Source organism: Ambystoma mexicanum, chromosome 5p, assembly GCF_040938575.1.
Source record: "Ambystoma mexicanum isolate Mex_15411 chromosome 5p, UKY_AmexF1_1, whole genome shotgun sequence".
In the NCBI taxonomy this organism is placed as follows: Eukaryota; Metazoa; Chordata; class Amphibia; order Caudata; family Ambystomatidae; genus Ambystoma; species Ambystoma mexicanum.
The window spans coordinates 1,201,943,196-1,201,968,449 of NC_090930.1; the positions used below are offsets into that span (position 1 = coordinate 1,201,943,196).

Sequence of the window (25,254 nt, forward strand, 5' to 3'; positions counted from 1 at the left end):
GCTAATCTAGAGATCATACAGGGCGCTAGGAGCAGGGCTACCAGGGCCCAGTATAAGAGCCAGTGGACCAGTGCCACTGGGCAGACGCTAAGGATATCAACCCCCCCTGCTTGTACATTGGACGATGCGTTCTCCTTCTTGGCGCACCTCGCCCACTCGAGCGTACAGGAAGACACTTGCTGCACTTACTTGGCAGCCGTTGGGGCCTACAGAAACTCAGAGGAAGAGGTCTTCTCCTCTTCCAACCCCATTGTCAAGAAGCATCTGACGGGACTCACCAGACTCTACCCGCCCATCAAGAGGCCCCACCCCGTGTGGGACCTCAATATAGTGTTTGATGCCCTGGCGCACAAACAATTTGAGCCAATGGCATCCACAGACATCAGGCTGGTCACCCTTAAGACAGCCTTGCTAGTCGGCCTCACCTCGGCTCGCAGGATAAGCGAAATTGCTTCAGGTGCTGGTCGCCTCAGAGCCCTACACTACAATTCACAGAGATAAAGTAGTCCTACAGACACACCCAGCATTCCTACCTAAGGTGCCTTCCGCATTCCAGCCAAACAAAGAAATAGTGCTGCCTTTGTTTTTTGCTGAACCCAATGATGAGGCACTGAGAGTTCTGCACTGCCTGAATGTCAGGCATGCCCTGAAATTCTACTTGGACAGGACCAAAGGCTTCCGCAAGTCGGACGCACTTTTCGTCACCCTCAGTCGATCAAGACCAGGATATCAGGCCTCCATAGCCCGTTGGATGGTCTCAGCCATCAAAGAAGCTTACTAGGGACAGAATAAGCCACTTCCGGCCAACATGCATGCCCACGCGGTCAGAGCTAATGCGACGCATTCCAGCGGCATGTCCTCTGGCAAGTCATAAGCAGGGGGGCCACATGGGCCACCCCTTCGGCTTTCTGCAAGCACTACTGTTTGGATGCCGGCTCTAGATCAGACGCGGCTTTCGGATAGGTGGTTTTTAGAAACCTGTTTGTTTAAAGAAGGTCTCCTCTCCACCCTGGGGCTACACTCAGTTGTTATCACCCGTGCAGTATGGAGGAAAGGGGACGGGACGTAAGAGTAATTATAAGTTATTCACCGTAGTGACTAACAATCGCTTAGTCCTTAGTCCCCTTGCCTCCATACGTCCCACCATCCTCCCCCCTAATAAAACTAGTGTCATTGGGCAATGTTAATCTATTGTCGACGTGTCTATGGGGACTGAGGTGTGGCGCCGGAGGGCGGAGTCAGGGCAGCGCATGCTCCTAGGGCCGGACCCCCGCCGCCTCTAAATTTAAAGGGGAAGAAGTTTTTTTCTGGTGAAAAAGGTTCCGTCTCCCGTCCCTCGAAAGGGACGCCCATGCAGTTGGGAGGAAAGGGGACAGTAACTTATAATGTCTCACTCAAGGTAAGGCTGGGATTCCTCCCAAAGGTGCTTTCTGAGTTTAACCTTTCACAGTCTATTGATCTGCATGTCTTTTACCCACCACTGCACCCATCTAAGGAAGAGGAGCGCGTCCATCGTTTTGATCGAGGGCCTTGAGTTTTTATGTGGCTAGCACATTAGAAATCCGAAAGACTGGTCAACTTTTCATTGCTTACTCTTTGACCAGGAAAGGTCTAACTGTAACTAAGCAGACGCTCTTCCGGTGGATCAATGTATGCACTGCAGAATGCTACCACTCTGCTGGCAATGAACTTCCTTCCGGCATTGGAGCACACTGGATCAGAGGGGTTGCCACGTCTACATCCTTCCAAAGGGAACTCCCAATCAGAGACATTTGCTAAGCAACTACTAGGTCCTCAATCCACATTTTTACGATGCATTACAGCCTAGATGTCACCCGTAGGGCCGAAGCTCGCTTTGGCAGGGTGGTGTTGCAAAACCTGTTGCTTTAAGCTTTCTACCCACCCCCATTGTTCCACTGCTTTAGGAGTCTATCAGATGAGGAATCTGCGGGAGAAATGTAATCCATTGAAGGAGAAATTATGCACGATAATGTTTTTTCTGTGGATTCTTCTCCCGCAGATTCCTCATCACCCCTCCTATCCATCTCTGCCCAGAAAGCATTAGCAGTTGGTGATACCTGTTCACGGTGATGGTCCTAGAGTGATCGTTCCTGTCTGGCAGTCTGCTTGTCTTTCTCATTCTTTCATTTATTCATTCATTTCCCGCCAAAAATAAAATAATTCTGGTACTGGTTGTAAATTTGTTTGCTCTAGTCTTCTTATCCCCAAGCAATCCATGTTTTTCTACCTTTCCAGTGGCCTTTTGGCCTTCTTTTTTCGCTATTTTCCTCTGCAGCGGTCAAGCACGGGGGGAAAAGGCGGGACTGAGGTACGGGGCGTAGTGATGCAGTATATGTTCAACACCTGACGTCACGTCCGGAGCTGACGATCGAGCACCGAACAAGACTGATCGACGGCTGAGTGGAGGGCCACTACGCTCCCTGTCAAACCTCTTTCCGAGCAGCAGATCTGAAAGGGGATATCTATCAGATGAGGAAGCTGCAGGAGAAGAATCCATAGAAAGAACATTACAGTGAGTAATTTCTCCTTCTTCCGTGTAGAAATGAACTCGTTCAGGCACAGTTGCAACAGTTGACTCAAGAGGCTGGTTGTTTTTTGCTGCGCTCGCTAAGTGGAGGCAGGCGGGTGGTACAGGGGAGAAATGTTTATTAAGGTTGATGATGTTGAATGTTATGTGCTGTTCGTTGAGAATAAATTCAATAGATAAATATGTTGGAAAAATACAGTTGCATTGTATTGACAAATCTCAAGTGTAAAGATCAAAGTTTTGTTATTATTATTTTGAATATAAATCAGTATCTGTTTGTGAATGCTACTGGATAATTTCATCCTCTTTTGACCTTATTGTTACACTTTGTGTTAGAAAAGAATTGTATTTATTGTTTTTTGTTTCAATTACCTATGTTATTGCTTGTTGCAAAACAAATATTTATTCAGAATTGCAAATAAATACCCATTTGAAGATGATAGGGGTTTTGTCGAACTTTAGAAAATGAAAGTGCATGAACTTGGGATCTGCAAACCTTCAAGGGGCAATTCCAAGTGTTATGTAGTTTCTATAACTTTCGAGTCTTGTGATGAATATGCTCTCTTCTCTAAGTAGACACTCTTCATTTTGCCTGTGCTGACATTTATCTCCATTAAGAAACATCACTGACAGTTGATGAAAATGTTAAATGTTTTATTTTATTTAAATACAAGTGTACTTTATGCAAATGTATCTTTTTTCCAAAGTTGCTGGAACGGGTCAAAATGCAGTTGGCTTCTTTTCTTGAAGATCCACAGTATCAAGATCAGCACTCTTTGCACATAGAAATCATAAAGACTTTCGGACGAGTTGGGCCCAATGCAGAGCCTCGGTTTAGAGATGAATGTAAGTTGTAACATGTTTCCAAAGCCAACAAAATGTTGATTGAAAAGTGAAAAATGAATGAGATACAGATGTTAAAATCATGATTATAGCGAAGCTGTTCATTATCCTCTTATACTGACATATAGACTTGGACAAGCACTTTACAGGTTTTGAAGTCGAAACTTTTTATTTAGAGACATGGTAGCCGCTCTTGTGCTTCTTTTGCCTTTACATATAGGAAGAATCACCTGCCTGACCTCAGATGTATGAACCTTCCTGCAAGACATTTTGGCACAGAACAAAGATGTCATCAGCCTACCCTGTTCACTCTGGCTCATCTGGACACTGATAACTCATTCTGTCTTCGCCACTCCTATTGCTACATATTTCCCCATTGTTCCCCCATCCTATTTCTTAATATGCTTTTTTCCCCCTCCAGGAATTTAGCTTGCTGCTTGTGATCTGATGGGAATTTGTTCAGTTCCCTGCACATTAAAGCATCGACATCGAAATTTGGGCATGTTACGAAATATAAAAATAAATGCATGAACGACGTTTCATTTGGTACTGTGGAACACAAAGTGTTCTTCAATGATCTTCAATGTGAATCAGAAACGCATGAAAATCTCTGCTCACTAGCAGTATCCCGGAACACATTGTAAACGGGGGTGAAGTCTCTATAAAACAAAAATGAGTCCATTTATCTGAAATATCTTCTTTTTATAGTTATAACTGCCTCGCATGAAAAAGGCGCAATAGAAATTGAGTAAACTTACTTTTTTTTCCTATTAACACTCATAGTGGCAAAACATTTTTTAAATGCACGACCTAAGACAGGTGCAGACAGTTCCTTGCAAGTAGAAGAGTGATCAAAGTCTTCAGCAAGCTGTTCAATGCATTACAGTGTCTGATAGCATTCAGTTTGGGATCCCTAAAAGCAACTTGACTTTTTCAGGCTGAGTTTTGATATTTATCCTCATTTGGAAGTTTGTCAACATTATTTTTTAGATCAGGTTTGCTTTTTCTGACAAAACCTAAGGTTGTTTCTGTCTGATTTGCCAAATTTCACTGCCTTTTAGTGCCCCTCCAAATTATGTCAAGTCTGTCATGTATGACAGGTGCCAAAAGTGTGGTTCGGAGATGGCTGTTTGCCTGAGGACTGCCACATTGAGTACCACCAAGTCTGTTAAGACATGCCTTGGAGAATGGAGTCTGAAAGGTTGCTGGCCAGGTTAGTTATGTTTGGACACTCTAGATTAGAGTCCCCAGGCTCCAAGTAACTCACCAAGAGGGTACACATCTCCTACCCCTGTCAAAGGTCTTGCCCTCCTTAAACCTTTCAAAGTCCTTTAGCATGATTTCTGAAGCCACATTTGCCCGTTACTAGACCTTGAGGCTATTGACAGTGATGACTGCTCATTGTTGTTTTTCTTTCGCTTGCATTTCCTTTTGTTCATGACTGCAAATACTGAAAACAGGAAACAAAACTGAATTATGAAGTTGTGATTAATCCCTGTAACCCTTGTCCGATGTATTGTCCTGTGGAGAGTGTATGGCTGGAGCTCAAAACAAAAAGGGGCATAGAGATGGTGGTACAGTCAATTATTTTGAATAGTTATTCAGAAAAGCTTCTATGCACATGTGCTGGTAAATCTCCTGGATGATTTGTCCTAATAGCAATAGCATAATCTATAAAGTATTTTCCTAACGCTTTGATATTTTCTTGTTATTTTAAGAGAGACTATAATCTTTTCTATGGCACAGTATTGGCACTTTTGCTATCATGAATGCTTTACTAATATATTGATTTGAACTATTCTCATGTTGATACTTGGTTAGTGTGTAAATGATATTAAGTGATCTTACAGTTTCTGGGTATTTGATTTCAAGAGCGATAATGTTGGATACCTAATGTCATAACTACACGATTCTCAGGCCAGTTGCTACCCTGAAAAACATTAAAATATGTCTCATGCTTTATAAACTACATGCAGAGAATAAGCTGTTATGTATATTAACTTCAAGGGAGCTCTGCAAATAATATGCATTCATACTGTATGATAATGTATAAGAATCCTGCTAAAGCAAAGCTAGCCAGAAATATAGAGTAATTCGGTAAACTGTCATGGCCATTGGACAAGGGTCCAGGCCTTCATCACCCCCAGGGCCCAAATGGACCCAGTCCTGGCGCCTTTGGTGCCAGGCTCATGGAAAATTGTGCTTTGCACACTCTGTGCCTAGGGCACGTGCATCAGGGCCGGGCGTGGCCATAGACTATCATTGGAAGGCACGTGCAAGAGTCCCTGGGAGGGGCAAGGTGGAGTCACAAGGTGGGGCCAAAGGGAGGGGCCAGGGCCAGCCTATTTAAGGCCAGCCCACCCACATGCCTCTGCATCGCGTTATTCTGCTTTTCGCAGCGTTAGGCTTACCGCTGTCCTTACCTGTTCATCTCGTCGTGCATTCACTTGATTCCAGCTGCTCCATCACTGAAGACCATCTTACCTGATTCCAGCTACTCCATAGCTGAAGGCGCCTCTTACCTGATTCCAGCCGCTCCATCGCTGTGTGCGCATCTTACCTGCATCCCATCGCTATCGGAGTCTGAGCCTTTCCTCACCTGATCCGGGCTTCCAGCAACACAGAGCTCCACTTCCTTTCTTCATCTTCGTGGTACCTTCATCCTGCAGCCTCGGAGCTGCTCCCGAGCCTCCAAATTCCGCTCTACGTCGCCAGTCTTCTCCTGCAATGGAAAAAGAACACAACAGGTTAGAAACCATATAAATAACGAACGCTTGGCCGCGCCATACCGGAGTCTAGAGTTCCATTATAAAGGCCAATTTACCAGCTAATTCGGGAGCTCCATCATCCTCAAGGGATCCCCAGGACTCGCTCCACGACTCCGATTGGCCATCCTCACACCTATTGTGAAAGAGATAAGACATTGCAAGAATTACTATTAATAATCAAGGCAAAAGACATTATAAGAAAACAAACATTAATCATAATCAAAAGACTTACCTTCTAAGTGGATTGGTCGCAGCCGGTCTGGATCACCACTTCCACGGACTAGTGAAGCAACCAGGTCCACTCTACGCGCCCCTGCTACAAGAAGCAGGACGGAGAGATCAGCGTTACAAAACCACAGGTGAGCTTGCATGGGAAAACGCTTGCGCACTTCATTTTGGCACGAGAGGGTCGAGGGAATTCACGACACCACCACGCCATTCTCATTGCCTCTCATCTTCTCTCAGGGGCAATACCAGCGTCCAGAACAGCAGGCTCAGCAGCAGCTGGGGGAGAGACCAACGTCTCTCCCCAACAACGTCTCGCCCCAACGTCCCCACAGAGACCAGGTGAGTGTAACAGAAACTTACCTAAAAACACAAACAGGACACACATTTAAAAGAAAGGTCACACTAAAAGGAAGGTGTGATGAATCATTGTATGTTGTCCCTTCTCCCCTAGGTGGTGACCATGGGGCAAGGGCATTGCAGGCACTACACAGTAGTCCCCCTGGGGGTGGTGTACTGCGGGAGGATCATATGGGGGGGGATGAGGGACGACCTTCCCTGGAGAAAACAGTATGGTCCTGATATACCCCAACCCCCCTCATCCTCCTTCCCTGTACAGGGACCACCAACTCCCCAACCCCACATGTGTATCTGCCTACCCAACATGGCTGAGATGAGGAAGAATAGTGACTACCTAAGGGATTGCATATGCCCCATGACTCTGACGAAGAGGTACAGAACTGCATAGATCAATGCTCCCATTCACACAGAGCAGACTAGACAGTCTGGTTGACATGGCAACATAAAAAGGGAAGAAGGACTCACCAATGGGAGAGACCCTCCCTGGAGGAGCCGAGAGTTTTAAATCCCACGGGAAGAAGGAAGAAGCAGAATACCTGTCTACTGTAAGGAAGGCATGGTCTCAACAGTAAGACAGACACAAGTGACCACAGTTCAAGGGTGTTTATTGAACTTCAAAAAGGGTATGATGAACGCCTATCTAAACCTAATTCTAGAGATGGGATGGGAGCAAGCTACGACCATCAAATAATAATAACGCAGTCTTAATGGTGTCTTGTCAAATAAAAAGGACCTATACTAAAAAACCTATTGCCACTCCTTATCTCTAAATGCAAATAGTGTAGGGAATAATGTTATGAAAAGAAAGAAGTGTTCAAAATTGTCAGGATGTTCAGGTTGTTGGCCTCCCCTTCCCCACGTTTTCAGCACGGGACAAGGCGGTTCACTCAAGCATAGTATACTCTTTGACTTCTCCGGCACAAGGACACAGTTCAATTATCAGTATCGGGGCCTTCTGTACGCAAGTCTCTTTACTTATCAAAGTCTCTTGATGCAGAGGTCCTGATGTACTAAAACAAACCAAAGTTCTTTTCCTCTCACAAATACTTAGTTTAGAAGATTCACTCTTCACCCTGGATCCCCCTCAGCCGGGCTCAGATCCCTTTTCTTATAATGTTTGTTACTTTGGATCTACCTCTTCCGGTCTCCTTTGGTACAATGTTCAGTTGAAGACTTTTGAATGTACACAGGGTGGCTTGACCCGTTGCAAGACCACTTCCATCTCCCAAATTCTCTACACAATTTCTCAACTAGTTGGATACCTAACAGAGACCTTCGAATGAGCACCCACGTGGTGCCGGACCACTCTGTTTACAATATCTTTCTTGGTTTCAAAAGTTCAGTCACTCCGCTGTTGATCAATTATGTTTGCGTCGCTCATCACATATGATTCACACACTGTTCTCTTTTGATGTTTCCATACAATGTTGCCGCTTGCAACCTTGTTTCTAACACAGGCCAGTCTGATATCAGTTTCCTCGACTCACCGGCTGTGCTGACTTTACTGGTGCTGCTTTTCAAACGCTCCTCCCCGCCTTAGTTATCAGCGCGGGAGAGCCCTGGGTACCTGCGACATACAATGCAGGTTTCTTCAGCTTCAATTCCAGGTCTTACATTTCTTACTTTCCAAGGTTCACGAAAGTAATGGTCTGACAAGGTCAAGGGCACTTCGCTCCTTGCAACCCTCTATGGTCTCGCCATCTTTCTCCTAGTATTAAACTGCCATCTTGGAACTGCTGCTTCTTCGTGTGTTTTGCCTTGCTCATAGTGTGCTTTCATGCTCCGCTTTTATCTGTGTGGGGAAGTGTGATGGATGTCAGGTGTGTGTGTAATGATCAGGAACTGCCTTACCCTGCCTGACCATGTTATTGGGACGTGTCAGGTATACGGCTCTAGTGTTAGTCCGTTTTAGCTCACAGTGAGCTATCCGTGAGAAAGTCTTTGTGTCCGGAAAGGGGGGGGGGTTGAGTTCCTATGTATCCTACCTGGTAGCGTGGGGAAAAGGTGTTACAGGGCAGGGGGGATACTGCGTCTCACCATTCGGTGTCCCACTTCTACTCCCCGAAGACCCCTTCATCCAGGTTATCCTCCTGCACCGCTCAGAGCCCAGGAACTAGATCCAAAAGTGATGGCCGTGTCCTGGCCACCTGGATGACAGATTCCCGGGGACTAGCGGGTGAGACATCTTCAGGTTTCTCCCACTACTGAGACGTCCCCAGAAGGTACTCCGTGGTTAGGTTGGACCAGGAGACCAGAACCGGAGCAGCCAATCGGGCGAGAAAGCTCAAGAGAGAGAGACGCCTGGGTCACGCAGCCCAGCAGCCGGGTGCCGCTGAGTGCCGCTGCAGTCCCTGCGAGGATCAGAAGATGCCGGAGAGGGGAAAAGACACCTGCGGACAACCAAGAAATACAGTTAAGTGCCTGGTAGAGGGTGGGAAGACCTGAACGGTTGCAGGGGCCTCTGAAAGGCAGCAAAACAATATAATAGGTGTATGGGACCTGCACCCCATGCAAAGTTGCATCCAGATTCGTCTTCATGGCAGTACCTGGGAGAATAGTGCACCAGGCTACCAAGTTCCAAGAAGGGGAAACACAGGTCTGGGACCCAAATCCAGTAAAAACAATACAGAAGATTTGTTGCATACAGAACAATACCGGGCAGGTTAGTAAACCAGGTTTCCCAAAGCCAAGAGGAGGTCAAATCTGCGTCAAGGACTCATAGAGACAAGTCTTAAGAAGGCCATGGGAAGGGAGACGATTCCCCTTAGCCTTAAGAACTGTGAAATCTAAGAGTAACAAGGGGAAGGGGAAGGGAAACATTCCCGCTGGTTTTGTGAAGTCTAAGGAAGAGCAGGGGAAGAGCAGCATATACCCCCGGATGTTGAGAAAATGACAAATCAGCAATCCTGGAGAAGGGAGTCATTGTCATGATCTCTGCTTCCAAAAGATCAGGACTTGCCCGACTCCCTTGGAAGCAGACCCATAACCCCGGTTCCGAGTGCCAGCCAGTCCCAATTGGGACCTTTTGGACCCTGTCCTGGCGCCAGTGGCACCAGGCTCATAAAGATGCCCAGTCCCAGCGCTGGAAGCGCCGGGCTCATAATGCTTGGGTGGATTTACCTGCAGCAGACCATGCTGCTTACTTACCTGCCAGTTGAACCCCTGATCCTCTTCTGTTTGGGACTACTTTTCCTGTTGGGTGGGGCAGAAGCCACTCCCTAGGTTCAGAACACTGGAACTCTTCTGGAAAGCAGGAACTCTTTTCTTACCTAGGCGTGGCTGTGGAAGGAGACACCTAAGCACTACAGGAGGCTATTTAAACCACACCCGATGGATGAATCTTGCTTTGCGTTATTCTGCATTCTCTGCAGCAGAACGCTCATTGTGTCTTCTGCTTCTGATCCTGGGCCTAAGGGAACAAAGGCTTACCATCCTGGAATCCAGTCTTCAGCAGCACCTGTAAAGACAAAGAAAGAACAGGTTAGCACTACGGTCTTCAGTGGCAGCGCATCTCTTACCTGGTCCATCGGCTGTCACCAACGCCTCGCGCTGCATTCCGGCATCTGAAAGACAAGGGCTTACCTACTCTTCGCATGCTCCGGAGGTCTTCGCACTGCATTCCGGCATCTGAAAGACAAAAGCTTACCAGCTCTTCGCACGCTCCGGAGGCCTTCGACGCTGCATCCCGCATCTGAAAGACAAAAGAAGGTGCGTTTAAAGACATTGGGCAACTTTATTACTCACGTGCCATTACTCCTTCCCACGCCGAATCCAGTGGGTATTCCAGCACCCTTCAGCTTCTCTAAAGCTCCGAACTTGTACCTGCAAAATAAAAGGGACAGTTAGTGCGCATCGTGAAGCAGGCTACAAGCGCTTACTTACGTGCTTCCAGGCGCTTCTATTCCTCACGCGGGTTCGATCCTCAACTCTCATCAGCCCGCCATCCGCCATCGCCGGAACCCTGCAAAAAAAGAGATATCATTACAAAAGACTTTTAAGACATTTGAAGTGCCCAGAACTTACCGTTCGTGCAGTTAACGACGGACAGCAGTCCTCTGAGGTCAAGAGGCCTGCACCCTTATCCAGTGAAGAAACTGGTTACGGCACTCTGCCCCGAGGCAGATGGAGAGCTCGGCGTTCACTTACCTAAGGTGAGGGCGTTGACTTTTGGGGTTCTACAGGAGAAGAGAAAGGGAAGAGGAGAGAGGCACCCAATAAACCCAGTTCATAAATCCCAAATTTTCTATCTGCAGACATCTTACTCTTCGAGTCAGACATACAGTGCACAGAGGTCCAGCCCAAAGAGCCAACCGTGTGTTACACATCACCTTTGAAGATACGGCATTCACCCAGTCAAGACCGGCGCCTCTGCGGGAATCAGTTGAGCGTTACAGAACGCAAAGCCTACCGCAAAACTCCCACCCAGGCGCTATGGAAACCTCGGATACCGACCAGCTAGCCCAGTTACTTGGGGAACTAAGAGCAGAAGTGCATGCAGCCCGTCAGGAAACGAATGCTCTAAGAAGGGAACTGATTATTTCCAAGGAGCGAACAGACGATCTCGCTAGACAATTGCTACAGTCACAAGCCGGACAAACTCCGTTACCCGCATCAGGGGCAAATCATCCTTCAACATCCTCTACGAACCCAGTGCAGATCAACCTACCTGGGAATGTACCTCTGGCTCCGCCCGAACAATTTTCTGGTGACCCAAAGAGGTTTGCAGTATTTATTAATCAGTGCCGGTTGCACTTCTTATGCCGGCCAGCAGCCTTTCCAACTGATCAAGCTAAGGTAGCTTTCGTGCTTTCGTACCTTAGTGGCAATGCGGCAGACTGGTCGATCCCTCTAGTTAATCAAGATGATCCGGTTCTCCATGATTTTCAAGCTTTTCAGCTCAGTATGGAAAAACTGTTTGCAAGACATTCACAGGGGCAGGCCTTGGACAATGAGCTCCTTTCATTGCGACAGGGTAATCAAGACCTTTTGGCTTATATTGCGTCTTTCAACAGACTGATAGTGGAAACTCGATGGCCTGAGGACAAAAGGATTACGCTGTTTTATAGAGGTCTACGTGGAGAGCTCAAAGATGTGTTAGCCCAAGTAGTGAATCCCCCGCAAGACTGTTCGGACTATATTGACTTAGTCGTTCAAATTGACCACAGACTGCAGAACAGGAAGGCCGATCGTTCCAAGTTTGATGCTCGAGTATTTTCCAAACCACCAACTCCTACCAAAGGAGTAGACTCCGGGGAATCCATGCAAATAGGGGGCCTGAAAGGACCACTAACACAAAAGGAGCGGGAAAGGAGAAAACAGCTGCAATTATGCCTCTATTGCGGAAACTCGGGGCACTTTCTTCGAGACTGTCCGGTGAAACCAGCCAAGAAGGCAGTAGGAGCTGCAGTTACCAGGGTCACAAACTCAGAGCAGGGAAACGACCTCGCCCGACAAGAATAGAGGTCCTCTTGCCGAGCGTCAAAACCAGTTCCGTGACCTCGCATTTCGTGATACCTATGGTCCTCATTAGCCCTGAACATCCGGATCGATTACATGCGATTGAAGCTTACGTCGACAGCGGTGCCATCGGCAATTATGTGGATCATGAAATGGTTTTGAGGATGAATCTGACTCTTTGTCCAAAGGCTGTAAAGAACGTCATTACTACGGTGGATGGTACGGAGATAGCCTCCGGACCAGTAACGCATACCACCCAAGAAGTGACGCTAGTAAGTCAAGATGGACACCATGAGAAGATCGTGTTCGATGTGATCAAGGCCCCTCAGTTCCAGATTATTCTAGGAATTCCTTGGTTAGAGAAGCACAATCCTCAGATCGATTGGCGAGCAAGAACGGTTCAGTTTCCAGAATGTGTCTCTACTTGTCACCCTCGACCTGGTGTTGCACTGGCAGCAATTTCCTCGGAGGCTCCCCAGTTACCTCCTGAATACCTAGAATTCCAAGATGTTTTCCGGAAGGATCAGGCTAACTCTCTACCTCCTCATAGGTCTTATGACTGCCAGATAGACCTGATACCTGGATCTACTCCTCCTTGTAGTAGAATTTATGCCCTCACCGAGCCTGAGAATCTTCACCTCCGACAATACCTGGATCAATACCTAGCGAATGGGTTTATTCTTCCTTCCAAGTCCCCTGCTTCCTCAGCTTTGTTCTTCGTTCCAAAAAAGAAGGGGACCTTAGAACTTGTATAGATTATCGCGCCCTGAACCAGATCACCGTTAAGAATAGATATCCGTTACCTTTGATCCCTGAACTCCTGGACCAAGTCAGAAAAGCATGCATATATACAAAGCTGGATCTTAGAGGAGCCTACCACTTGGTACGAGTAAAAGAGGGCGATGAATGGAAGACGGCCTTCCGCACCAAGTATGGGCTATTGAATATCAGGTCATGCCCTTCGGACTTTGCAATGCCCCGGCCGCCTTTCAATATTTTATGAACGATGTCCTCAGAGAGCTCATAGATGTGTGTGTTGTTGTTTACATTGACGACATCCTCGTTTATTCTTCATCGGAAACTGAACATCGGAAACACGTGAAAATGGTCCTCGAGAGATTGCGTCAACACAAACTTTTCGCTAAGTTGGAAAAATGTGTTTTCAACGTGAATGAAGTTGAATTCTTGGGATTCATATTATCACCTAACGGAGTGCGTATGGATTCAAAGAAGGTCGATGCAATTCTCAAATGGCCATCGCCATCCTCCGTAAAAGGTGTACAAAGCATGTTAGGCTTCGCTAACTTTTACCGCAGGTTTATCCCCGAATTCTCTCGAATAGTCCAGCCCATCACCGCCTTGTTAAAGAAAAACAAACGTTTTGAATGGTCTACCGAGGCGGAACAAGCTTTCCAGAATTTGAAGACTAGATTTATCTCTGCACCGATCTTAAAACATCCTCGCCCAGAACTCCCCTACATCGTTGAAACTGATGCTTCGAGCCTTGCCATGGGGGCAGTTCTACCACAAAAGGACCCAGTAACCAATCAGTTGCATCCCGTGGCATTTTGGTCCCGCAAATTCTCGCCTCCTGAAATCAATTACACTATTACTGATAAGGAACTTCTAGCTATCAAGTCCGCCTTTAAGGCTTGGCGGCATTATCTTCTGGGGGCCCGACACACCGTTACTGTGATTACAGATCACCGAAACCTGCAATATTTGAAAACCGCAAAAGCTCAATCCTCTAGGCAACTCTGTTGGGCACTATTCTTTGCCGAGTTTGACTTCATAATTACCTATCGACCTGGTACAAAAAACGGTAAAGCTGATGCCCTTTCTCGGATGGGAGTGGAAGAACATTTGATCAATCCTAAACCTGTACCTATCATTCCCGAACAAAGAATTCTAGGTGTAATCGCCACACAATCCATAGAGGAAGTTAAGGATAAAGCCAGGCTACTGGTAACTCCAGCAGACATACAGAATTGGCATCTGCAGGGAAAGGACTTTACGGTGAAGGACAACCTATTATATTTCCAAGAACGGTTATACCTGCCCAGCACAGATTTACAGAAAAAGGTAATCTCTTGTTATCACGATTCTTTAATGGAAGGACATCCCGGTATGACCAAGACCTCGGAAAAGATCAAGCGCTACTTCTGGTGGCCGTCTTGGAAAAAAGATATCAGAGACTTTATAATGTCCTGTGGAGTATGCGCCCAAAACAAGAGTCAAAAGGAAAAACCAGCCGGCCTCTTACGCCCTATTGACATCCCGCCTCGCCCTTGGCATACGCTTTCTATGGACTTCATCACCGATCTACCTCCATGCTCCGGATACAATACGATCCTAGTAATCGTGGACCTATTCTCCAAGATGGCGCATTTCATTCCACTCAAAGGCTTACCAACAGCAGCAACTCTGGCCCGAGAATTTCTCGAAAACATCTTCCGACTGCACGGTTTTCCTTCAGTTCTAATTTCGGATCGAGGTAGTCAATTTATTTCTCATTTTTGGCGAAGTTGCTGTCGGTCGGCTCAAATTGATGTGAGACTTTCGACCAGCCACCACCCTCAAACCGACGGACAAACCGAGAGGACCAATCAAACTCTGGAACAGTATTTGCGCTGCATGCTACAACAAACTGAAAAAACTTGGAAAGATATCCTTTGGATAGCCGAATATGCCTACAATAACTCTGTCCACTCGGGAACTGGGAAGACCCCGTTTTTTCTTTTATACGGTAGTCGCCCTCGAACCTCGGAGTTGGATCCACTCCAAGATCTTGGAACACCAGCAGTAGACCACCTGCATTCTACAATCACCCAAGCCTTTAAGGAAGCCGTTTCTCACCTTCAAAGGGCTAAAGAACAATACAAGAAAGGAGCAGACCAACATCGGAAGGAAGCCCCCCAATATCAAGTAGGAGATCAAGTCTGGTTATCCACCAAATATCTACCTCTAAAAGGACCACGCACATTCAACCCAAGATACCTTGGTCCCTATTCCATCACTACCATAGTAAATCCAGTAGCGGTCAAGTTGGACTTGCCCCCTCACATGAAGATACATCCGGTCTTCCACGTCTCTCTATTAAAACCCGTGCAACCTCAAACCCGACTAACTACATCTCCAAAACCTATTCTAGTTGATGGAGAACTCGAGTTTGAAGTCAAAAGCATCCTGGATTCCAAGATCTCCAAATCTAAACTATTTTACCTGATTGACTGGAAAGGCTACGGTCCCCAAGAAAGATCCTGGGAACCTGCAGAATATGTCCACGCGCCTCGTCTAATCAAAAGATTTCATCGAACATTTCCTAACAAGCCCAAACCCCCGGAGAAGCCCGGTTTGGGAGGGGCCTTGAGGGGGGGTGCTGTCATGATCTCTGCTTCCAAAAGATCAGGACTTGCCAGACTCCCTTGGAAGCAGACCCATAACCCCGGTTCCGAGTGCCAGCCAGTCCCAATTGGGACCTTTTGGACCCTGTCCTGGCGCCAGTGGCACCAGGCTCATAAAGATGCCCAGTCCCAGCGCTGGAAGCGCCGGGCTCATAATGCTTGGGTGGACTTACCTGCAGCAGACCATGCTGCTTACTTACCTGCCAGTTGAACCCCTGATCCTCTTCTGTTTGGGACTACTTTTCCTGTTGGGTGGGGCAGGAGCCACTCCCTAGGTTCAGAACACTGGAACTCTTCTGGAAAGCAGGAACTCTTTTCTTACCTAGGCGTGGCTGTGAAAGGAGACACCTAAGCACTACAGGAGGCTATTTAAACCACACCCGATGGATGAATCTTGCTTTGCGTTATTCTGCATTCTCTGCAGCAGAACGCTCATCGTGTCTTCTGCTTCTGATCCTGGGCCTAAGGGAACAAAGGCTTACCATCCTGGAATCCAGTCTTCAGCAGCACCTGTAAAGACAAAGAAAGAACAGGTTAGCACTACGGTCTTCAGTGGCAGCGCATCTCTTACCTGGTCCATCGGCTGTCACCAACGCCTCGCGCTGCATTCCGGCATCTGAAAGACAAAGGCTTACCTACTCTTCGCATGCTCCGGAGGTCTTCGCACTGCATTCCGGCATCTGAAAGAAAAAAGCTTACCAGCTCTTCGCACGCTCCGGAGGCCTTCGGCGCTGCATCCCGCATCTGAAAGACAAAAGAAGGTGCGTTTAAAGACAATGGGCAACTTTATTACTCACGTGCCATTACTCCTTCCCACGCCGAATCCAGTGGGTATTCCAGCACCCTTCAGCTTCTCTAAAGCTCCGAACTTGTACCTGCAAAATAAAAGGGACAGTTAGTGCGCATCGTGAAGCAGGCTACAAGCGCTTACTTACGTGCTTCCAGGCGCTTCTATTCCTCACGCAGGTTCGATCCTCAACTCTCATCAGCCCGCCATCCGCCATCGCCGGAACCCTGCAAAACAAGAGATATCATTACAAAAGACTTTTAAGACATTTGAAGTGCCCAGAACTTACCGTTCGTGCAGTTAACGACGGACAGCAGTCCTCTGAGGTCAAGAGGCCTGCACCCTTATCCAGTGAAGAAACTGGTTACGGCACCCTGCCCCGAGGCAGATGGAGAGCTCGGCGTTCACTTACCTAAGTTGAGGGCGTTAACCTTTGGGGTTCTACAGGAGAAGAGAAAGGGAAGAGGAGAGAGGCACCCAATAAACCCAGTTCATTAATCCCATATTTTCTATCTGCAGACATCTTACTCTTCGAGTCAGACATACAGTGCACAGAGGTCCAGCCCAAAGAGCCAACCGTGTGTTACACATCACCTTTGAAGATACGGCATTCACCCAGTCAAGACCGGCGCCTCTGCGGGAATCAGGTGAGCGTTACAGTCATTCTCCAGGGAACCCAATAATGACACTAACTGTGGGCAAACAGGAATGGTGTTTCAAGTCAGACATTTTGTAATGACGAACTTTGTTTTTCATCTAAATACATTGTAACCAGGAACCTTGATCCATAGTCCAGAAGAAGAGAGACATTCTTCTTGACCAAGAAGAGACGCCATTTCCTTAGTTAGGACACAAATTGACTTTGACTTGCTTAACAATGACATCTTGGACTAAGAATGGATTGTTTATGAGCAAGAAGAAATTAATGTACATGGGAGAGAGGACATTGACCCGGTGGAATATCATGTGCCTTACCCAGATGAAGATGAACCTCTGGCTACCTCTTCTCCAAATGAAGATGTTTTTTTACACAGATCTTTAAAATTGAGCAGCACGTTTTTGTGGAATCAGGGCAGAGGCGTCTGATGAAGACACAGACTACTGTGCAGAGTCAGAAATGAAAGCAGGACAAAAGGAGGTACTGTTTTAACAAGGAGACATTTATTGAAAGAAAATGGGTTGGAAAAATACCTCCCTTGCCCTGTTCTAAGGAAGTCGATAACTTAAACTATCCTTGTGTCCAAAATGTCCTAACCTGACCCTCACACTATAAACAAAAAATAAAGGGTGCATGGAAAAGACTTGATTTTAGCAAGTGTTGAAAAACAAAAGTATCAAAATGGATTCCAATGAAAATGTTCTCCAAGGTGAAGATGCTTGGACCCCATAGGGTTGGTCCCCTTCCCCTGGATTCTTGATACAATAGCAAAAAGTGTCTCTTGTAAATAACAGTTCCTTTGCTGGACTCTCAAAGTTCTTGTTTAAACAATAGTTCTGTAACAACCTTTTTGTAGTGTTTCTTGTAACTTAATAGATCACCTGGTGTTCTCCCCTGCCAGGAATAAGTGTAGCTGCCTGGTCTGCTCGCCTGCAAGGACTTACTTTGTAGTTTTCTGAATCACCTGGTGTACTCCCATGCCAGGTATCTTTATACAACTTCAATTATTTGGCTATACCACATTAGCACATGCCATGAGGACTTGGTATTATTTGCTCAATTCTAACTTCTTCCCCATATTGGCATTTCATTCATCTCTACTTGATTGGAGTTCGCCTTTATGATTTGCCAAGTCGAATATAGCTATATGAGCTGAGAGAGACCACTTTTTTGGATAGGGGCTTGTGGGATGTGGTCAAAGACAGATAGAAAAGTGGGAGTTTCCCAAAACAAGCTACCTAATGGTGTCAAACTGCTGGGCTGGTTGATATGAAATGAAATGGGGCAAAAGTGAATCACAATCTTGTGTCAAACAAATATCACAAGATATACACCAAGCTAGTATTGCAATAGAACAATTGGATTTTATTTTTCTAATACATATTAAAAAATTGGAGCATGATAGGTCCAAAACGTTAAAAAACATAGAACAAAACAAAGAGAAATCACAATCTTATAAGGCAAAAGTCATGTGCAATCAATCACATAGATCTGTTGGCTTAATTCAAGTTATACATCAAAACTATTGTATTTTCAAAGGTGATGTTAGTAGTGACAAGAGTGACTTCATCATATAGACATAGAATGGTAATACTTCTATCTAAACCCCAGTCGGGGCAGTATGTAAAACATAAACCCGTGTGGGGGGTGTGTCGACAGGATGATTCTGTTTCCAGCCTTAAAAGAATACAGTCTTCAGAGATATAACAAGTGACTGATGTCCATTAGATGAATATAGGACCAGATAAGGCTTTCGTCAGGACACGAAAAAATGACAGCTGAGGCCCAGGTGTCGTATTCTTCTTAGTGAGTATAGGATGTCTAGGGATGTATCTCTAAGGACAAACAAAAATATATGTTAAAAACTAGCTGTGTTATGAGTGGCAAAAGTAACACATGCCATAACAGTTCATGTGAAAAAACAGCCATTGTATTTCATATATAGTATTCATGGTTAATCATGTATATATCTCTGTTATTTAAATCGCCATTGTTGTTGGGCTGCTGGAAGTATATTGTTTATCTACTTGCTTTTGCGTGTGGAGACACATAGTTAGTGATTCCATCTGTATCTGCACTTCTTGTGTCTTTTATACAGCCAGGAATGGCTACCATCGACACTTTCGGTCCTCGAGACGCCTACGAAATATTTACACAGATTGTGTGATTTAAAAAGAACATTCCGGTGAAGTTCAACCGTAAGGAACCACATTATTTTTGTATTGCACAGAATGGGGCAATTATATTAATCTCCATTCTTTGTCTGATGGAATCACTAACTATGTGTCTTCACACGCAAAAGCAAGTAGATGAACAATATACTTCCAACAGCCCAAAAGGTGATCCTCTTTGAATCTAGCTCTGGTGTTAGAGCTACCTTGTCCGCAATATCTGGATGTGGACATTCAGCACGAAGTTTGGCCCTGACCTCCTTATCGAGTGGCTTGCGCAGTCTGAAATGAATATATTTTGATGTCTTGGAAGATGGTTCCCAGTTGGTGGATTTGGGGTGCATTAGATCTTCCGGAGTAAACATCCCCTCTGCAGGAGACTTGAACCCGGCTGTGTTCTTGGGGATGGGGTCTGCCACAATCCCTGAACTTGAGGACATTGAACCCTCTATTTGAAATTCCTCTTCAGATGAGGAGTGGGAATGATCAGCGTCGTAGACGCCCCTGTTCTGATAGTCTTCCGTGCCCTGTCCATATCCCTCTGGGCTTGAGGGTCCATCTCCCCTGTTTTCGTCCTCGGAGTAAGAAGGTTCATGGGAAGTGGTTACCTTCCTGTTCATAAAGGCTTGCTTTAGCCTGGAGAAGGCATCCGATACAGCAGCTTTGGCATTATTTGGCTGGCTCGGGTGGGGCGGAGAGCTTCTGCTCTTGCGAGCCGGGATACATCCCCCTTCATTAAGGTGCTTTCTCTTTTGATTTTTTCCTACCTGGTGGAGATGTTGCTCTTAGGTGCTAGGCGGTGTTGAATAGGTAGGAGCATGTCAGTCACTGCCTTTTTAATGCTGTTCTCAACTGAAGATCCCAGCACTTTTTGCAGGCTGTTTGCCATTGCCACTTCATCAATATAGCAGGTGTCTTCCTCAGGCTCAGGCCAAGCCTGATCTGATTGAGTGGAGTACTGCGCTGCCATGGTCTTTTCAAGCACCTTTAAAAACGTATGTTTTTTTTCTTTCTCTGGGCTTCTAGAATGCCTTCTCTCTAGCCCAGTATTATCAGTGCACTTATGTTATTATCCTTTAAGGATAGCTGAACAGGAGCTTTCTTTCTCCTCTTTTTTTTTTTTTAAATATGCTAATTTGAATTTAAATATATAAAGTTCACTCGCGTGAGTACTCGTGTTGATTTGCGAGGGGAAATCGCAATGTAATATACTGTATGCCACCACAGGAAGGATTCCGGTGCTCAAGCTCGCAAAGACCGTTATAATACTAACGGTCATGCTCACTCGAGCTCCGGAATATTGAGGAAAGGACCACAGAGAGCTGGAGCCACCCTGGTGGTCCGCGGGCAGCTTTGCGGTCCTCGGCAAAGCCACACAGGCCTCTCCGTGCCCGTGAAGAGGACCGGAGGGCTGGGGAAGTGGGGGCAAGCCCTCCGATGGATCAACTTGTACGGATCCAAAACATCTGATCAGCTGTAGCGAAGCAAAGAAACAACGCTTCGTGTTACAGAGTCTCCGACGCCAGCAGGAAGCAGCTGGCATCGGAGCGAACAACGAAAAGGTACAAATCTCAGATAATTTAACAGATAAATTAACAGATAAAGCGCGTGTGCAATTTAAAATGTATCAATGGAATATGCTAATATAGCACATAACTGTAATAGCTTTATACTGAAATCATATGAACATGTCATAAACAGTGCTAAACATGAATGTACTTATCTCTTGCTGTGAGCAGCAAAGAAAGTGGAAGTTACATCATGTTTAGGACTGTTTATGGAGGGGATCTGGACACCTATTGGAGGACTAGGTCACATGTTGGCGGCCTCTAAATGAACTCGAGTGAAGCCCCCTGGGAAATGGAGTTCTCTCAGAGACTCTTGGTCATATGTTACTGTGTTATTATGTTTTTACTGTGTTTATTATAATTAGTGCACCTTTTTCTTATGCATATTATTCATGTCACACTTTGGTGCACAAATATCTTGCTGCTGAGCTTTTTCTTTACTGGTCAATTAAAGAAAGAGAAGCATAATGTGAGCCTCCGGTCTTGACATAGAATTGCCAGTGCCTCCCTGTGCTAGCTGCTAAATGGCGGAACGCATTGCCACATAACTTGAGAACAGACCAACCTTTCTCACACTTCAGAATTAATCTGATCAAACACCTTAATGACAAAAACATGCAAGGTTCTGATAGACACTGGTGTTATGATACTTTATCTGAATGTATATATGTATTTTTAGAGATATATCACAATTGCAAATATTTATAGTAACATTGCATATAACTGACCGCCTTGCTTGATCGGATATGCTCCCTGCTAGGTCTGTACATACCTTTCCCTTATCAAGGTAAATTATGTAACACTGTAACCCTATGTAACATTGTAATTCTTTGTAACACTGTAATTTTTGAAACACTGTAAGCTTTGCATATTCTCCTCACTGCGCCCGGTTACCCTTGAGTCTGGCGCGCATTACAAATAAATAAACAAACAAACAAACACTGCATTTGTGGCAAGGTTCAATCATGGGTTGTGGGATTGCCTAGATGATCCAGTCAGGAAGGTGCTTGAGCAACTCCAAGCAGCCTTGTGTAAGATAATTCAAGAAAGCAAACAATCTGCCAATGCCATAATTAACAATTTGAATGGATTGTGTCCTCCAACCTATTCCTCATGTTTGATATATTCGTAAGTCTGCTTGCGAATATATCGAAGATAAGGAATACATGGGAGGAACATCCACTCGAAAGAATTTGTTCTTCTCTGGATGCAGAAACTGCTGGTAGACAGGTGGCAGGGGCCACAGTCCCAAAAAGACATGCTTGGCTCAGAAGTGTAGGATCTCCACCTGAGACCCATGCCAACCTACTAGAGAAGTCAGTGGAAGAGTCTGCTGTATTTGGCAGGTCTGTGGGTGAAGCACCAAAAAAGGCCAAAAAAGAACATGATACCTTAAAAAGTCTGGACAGATTGCTGGAAGACCCTATCAGCTGAAGGCAACATGCGCTAAGTGCAGTTTTTTAGTTCATATACCTACTCAAAGCCTGCAAATCTATGTACCCGTTCTTCAGCAAACAGATGGTTCTCTAGCTCAGGGCTGCAGGCATTAAGCTTTTCAAATGCACAGCATCGTCAGAAATGTGGCAGGGTGCACGGAAGAGGCCAGAGCCCAAGGGGATCGGCAACTGTCTCTAAGCAATGTCCGAATGATATTTGTTCCCTCAAATGTTTATCCAGTTGGATGACGATTAGCATCTTTCATGTACACATGGGAGTAGATTACATTGGACAAGTGGGTATTAGCAGGATAGTACAATTACAGCGACTAAAAAATGTCACCCAGTACTAGAACTGGGTCTTTGCGCAGTTAAAAAATCCTGACCCCCCCATTACAGCGACTGGGGGGATAGTGGGTGTCCCCCGCTCCCCTTAATCAGTGTAATGGGGCCCGGGGGTTGCAGGGGTGTCCCCTGCTTCCGTTTCATGGAAGCGGGGGGACACTAAAAAAAGAGTTTAAAAAAGGACCTTGCTGCAACAGTTTTGACCCACGTTAGTGGGTGAGAATGGATGCTGCAGGGATACGGGAGAGACAGTTTAACACTTCTATATGTGCTGCCGGCAAGGAAAGTGGGAAGGAGGGGTGGTGGGTATGGGGATGCCAGCCACAGTCATCTATGTGGTCACTGCTCCGTGCCATAAAAGGAGTCGTCAAAATGAAAGTCGACATTATGGGCAGAGCAGTGATCACATATTACCGGTATCAGCCACAGTCAAACAGGGATACCGCATGTAGCTTCTCTCCAAACTGAGTGATCTGCATCCACGCAACAGGAAAATGCCCCACGATCATTTTGCACTTCTCGAGAAGGAAGTCGAGGTGCTGCTGTAAAAGTGGGCAACCATACCAGTGCTAGACAACCAGATAAACATGGGGATTTACTTAGTGTATTTCCTTGTACCAAAAAGGACTAAACCAAGTCTCTCGTATCAGCCCTACGGCCAGCAAACAAAAAAAAACCCCATAAACTCAGAATACTGCTCTCCAAGAAGTAATTCCACTGATTCAAAAGGGGGATTATATGGCAACAGGAGACCTGAAAGAAGCATATTTTCCTATTTCAATGTCCCTAGTTCATCGTAAATATCTACATTTCGAGGTAAACGACATTTTCATTTTGAGGTGCTTCCTTTTGGGATTGCATCAGCATCGTGTGTCTTCACGAAGGTGCTCACAGTGGTGGCGGCTGAACTGCATTAAAAAAATATCCCAGTATAACCTTATCTGGATGACTATCTTGCAGCAGTGAGAGTACCACAATGCGTCACAAACACATTCCAGAAACCATAAATCACCTGCATCGACTAGGTTTCTCTATCAAAGAACAAAAATCAAGCCTGGCTCCAATCCAAAGCTAAATATTTCTATGAGCCATATTGGATGCCGAGAGAGAAATTTCATATCCTCCTCAGGAAAGGATTTGGGCAATGCTAGCTCAAATCCCTTGTAACAATGCCGGTTCACAGATAATTTAAACGAGTCATGACATTTCTGGTTATGATGACACCATGCATTTTTATCATTCCCCCTGCACGTCTCAACATGTTCCCAATTCGACAGTTGCTTGAGGGGCTGTTGTCTCAAAGCACAGTTAAGTGGGCCTATCTAGTGATAGTATTGAAAAAGGTGATAAAAGCACATCCGTTGTGGACATAAGAAGGATGGCAAAAGCAAAATAATAAAGACTTGATACTAACAACGTTCCTTCTCAACGCAACATTGGAATTCCTGGTGTTCTCCCATGCCAGGAATTCCCTTATTGAATTGGATTTCCTGATTTTTCTCTCCTGTCAGGAATATCTCCCTCTTGACTCACATAGATCTCCTGGTATATTCCCCAGCCAGGTATTTCTTTAGTATCATACAGTTATCCTTACTCAATGGTATAACTTTGTTTGACTTGAATTAGTACTTGCACCAATTTTCCCCATACAGATATCCCTTAGATGAGGGTTTGTTAAAACTTTTTCTGTTAAACTTTCTTACAAAGTCTCTTGGCAGTGCTTGTTTTAAGTTTCCCCCAACTGACATCTCATGTCAGGAGAATTGTACAACTTTTTCCTTTTTGTTCTCTCTGTTATTCTGTTTGGTCGGTATTCAAAACATTCTCTTAATTGCAGTTGTTTCTTTCGAGTGCCCCGGGGTTTCCTCTTTCACGAGGCCAACACACCAGTTTCTTCTGGCGTCTCCGTATCATCTCACATTGCTGCGGGAAGGACTTCAATAAACTGTCAAATCAAACCCCCTTTCAGCTCCTTTGTCGGCCTTCGACCTCTTTGCCGGTAAGGTTGCTGCTCTTCGGGTGGACAGTGGCGTTGATAGCTTTCTTTCGTCTGCCGTTGCCTGCGCGACACTTCCCTGGAGCTCACTAGGCTCCGTCGGGTCTCCTGGCACTCGGGCATGTAGGAGCGACTCTGCAGCTCGAGAGCACCACTCTCTTTCAGCTGAGCCTCCCACAGGTCTGCTTTCCTCCACAATACCCCTTCCTGCTTCTGCATACTCGACAGCACCACACGACTTCTCCTTCGCCCTTCAGCTTCTCTCACCTGTGGGTGATTTTCAGATTTAATTGTCCCGCTCGGTTGATTGAAAGAGTAACAACTAGACCGCACGTACTTCTTGGCAGCACTATTTATCCCCATTAACTCTTTGCTCCTATTCTTCATTCCAGTACTAAAAGCTTTCTCGGAATTGGAATCCAACGGTTTACCATATGTTTTTAAGTGCTTTTGTTGAACACTTTTGCCTATGTAACAACAATTATCAATCTCCGTGTCAAGAGAGTTTTAGAGGGGCTATGCTTATGTGAATGACGAGTAAAGTTCTGACTAATATGTTCAACCAAAATAGGTGTCGAGCCCTTACAAATAGATTGTTCTGATGAATGACAACAGGCCATTAGAAACTCTGAGATTAGGGATTCTTCTTTATAGATAAGGGAAGAATACTGCATTTCTCCTATTAGGG

The 25,254-nt window shown here is 45.7% G+C and overlaps 1 protein-coding gene across 8 annotated transcripts in view; it reads left to right on the forward strand.

Moving 5' to 3' along the window:
• RELCH (RAB11 binding and LisH domain, coiled-coil and HEAT repeat containing) overlaps positions 1–25,254 on the forward strand; it is a 1,825,259-nt gene that overhangs the window by 1,577,747 nt on the left and 222,258 nt on the right. For all 8 annotated transcript variants that reach the window (XM_069613666.1, XM_069613665.1, XM_069613669.1 and 5 more), the window contains one exon: positions 3,256–3,394. In XM_069613666.1, coding sequence (XP_069469767.1) covers positions 3,256–3,394 — 139 coding nt within the window. The remainder of the gene's footprint in view (positions 1–3,255; positions 3,395–25,254) is intronic.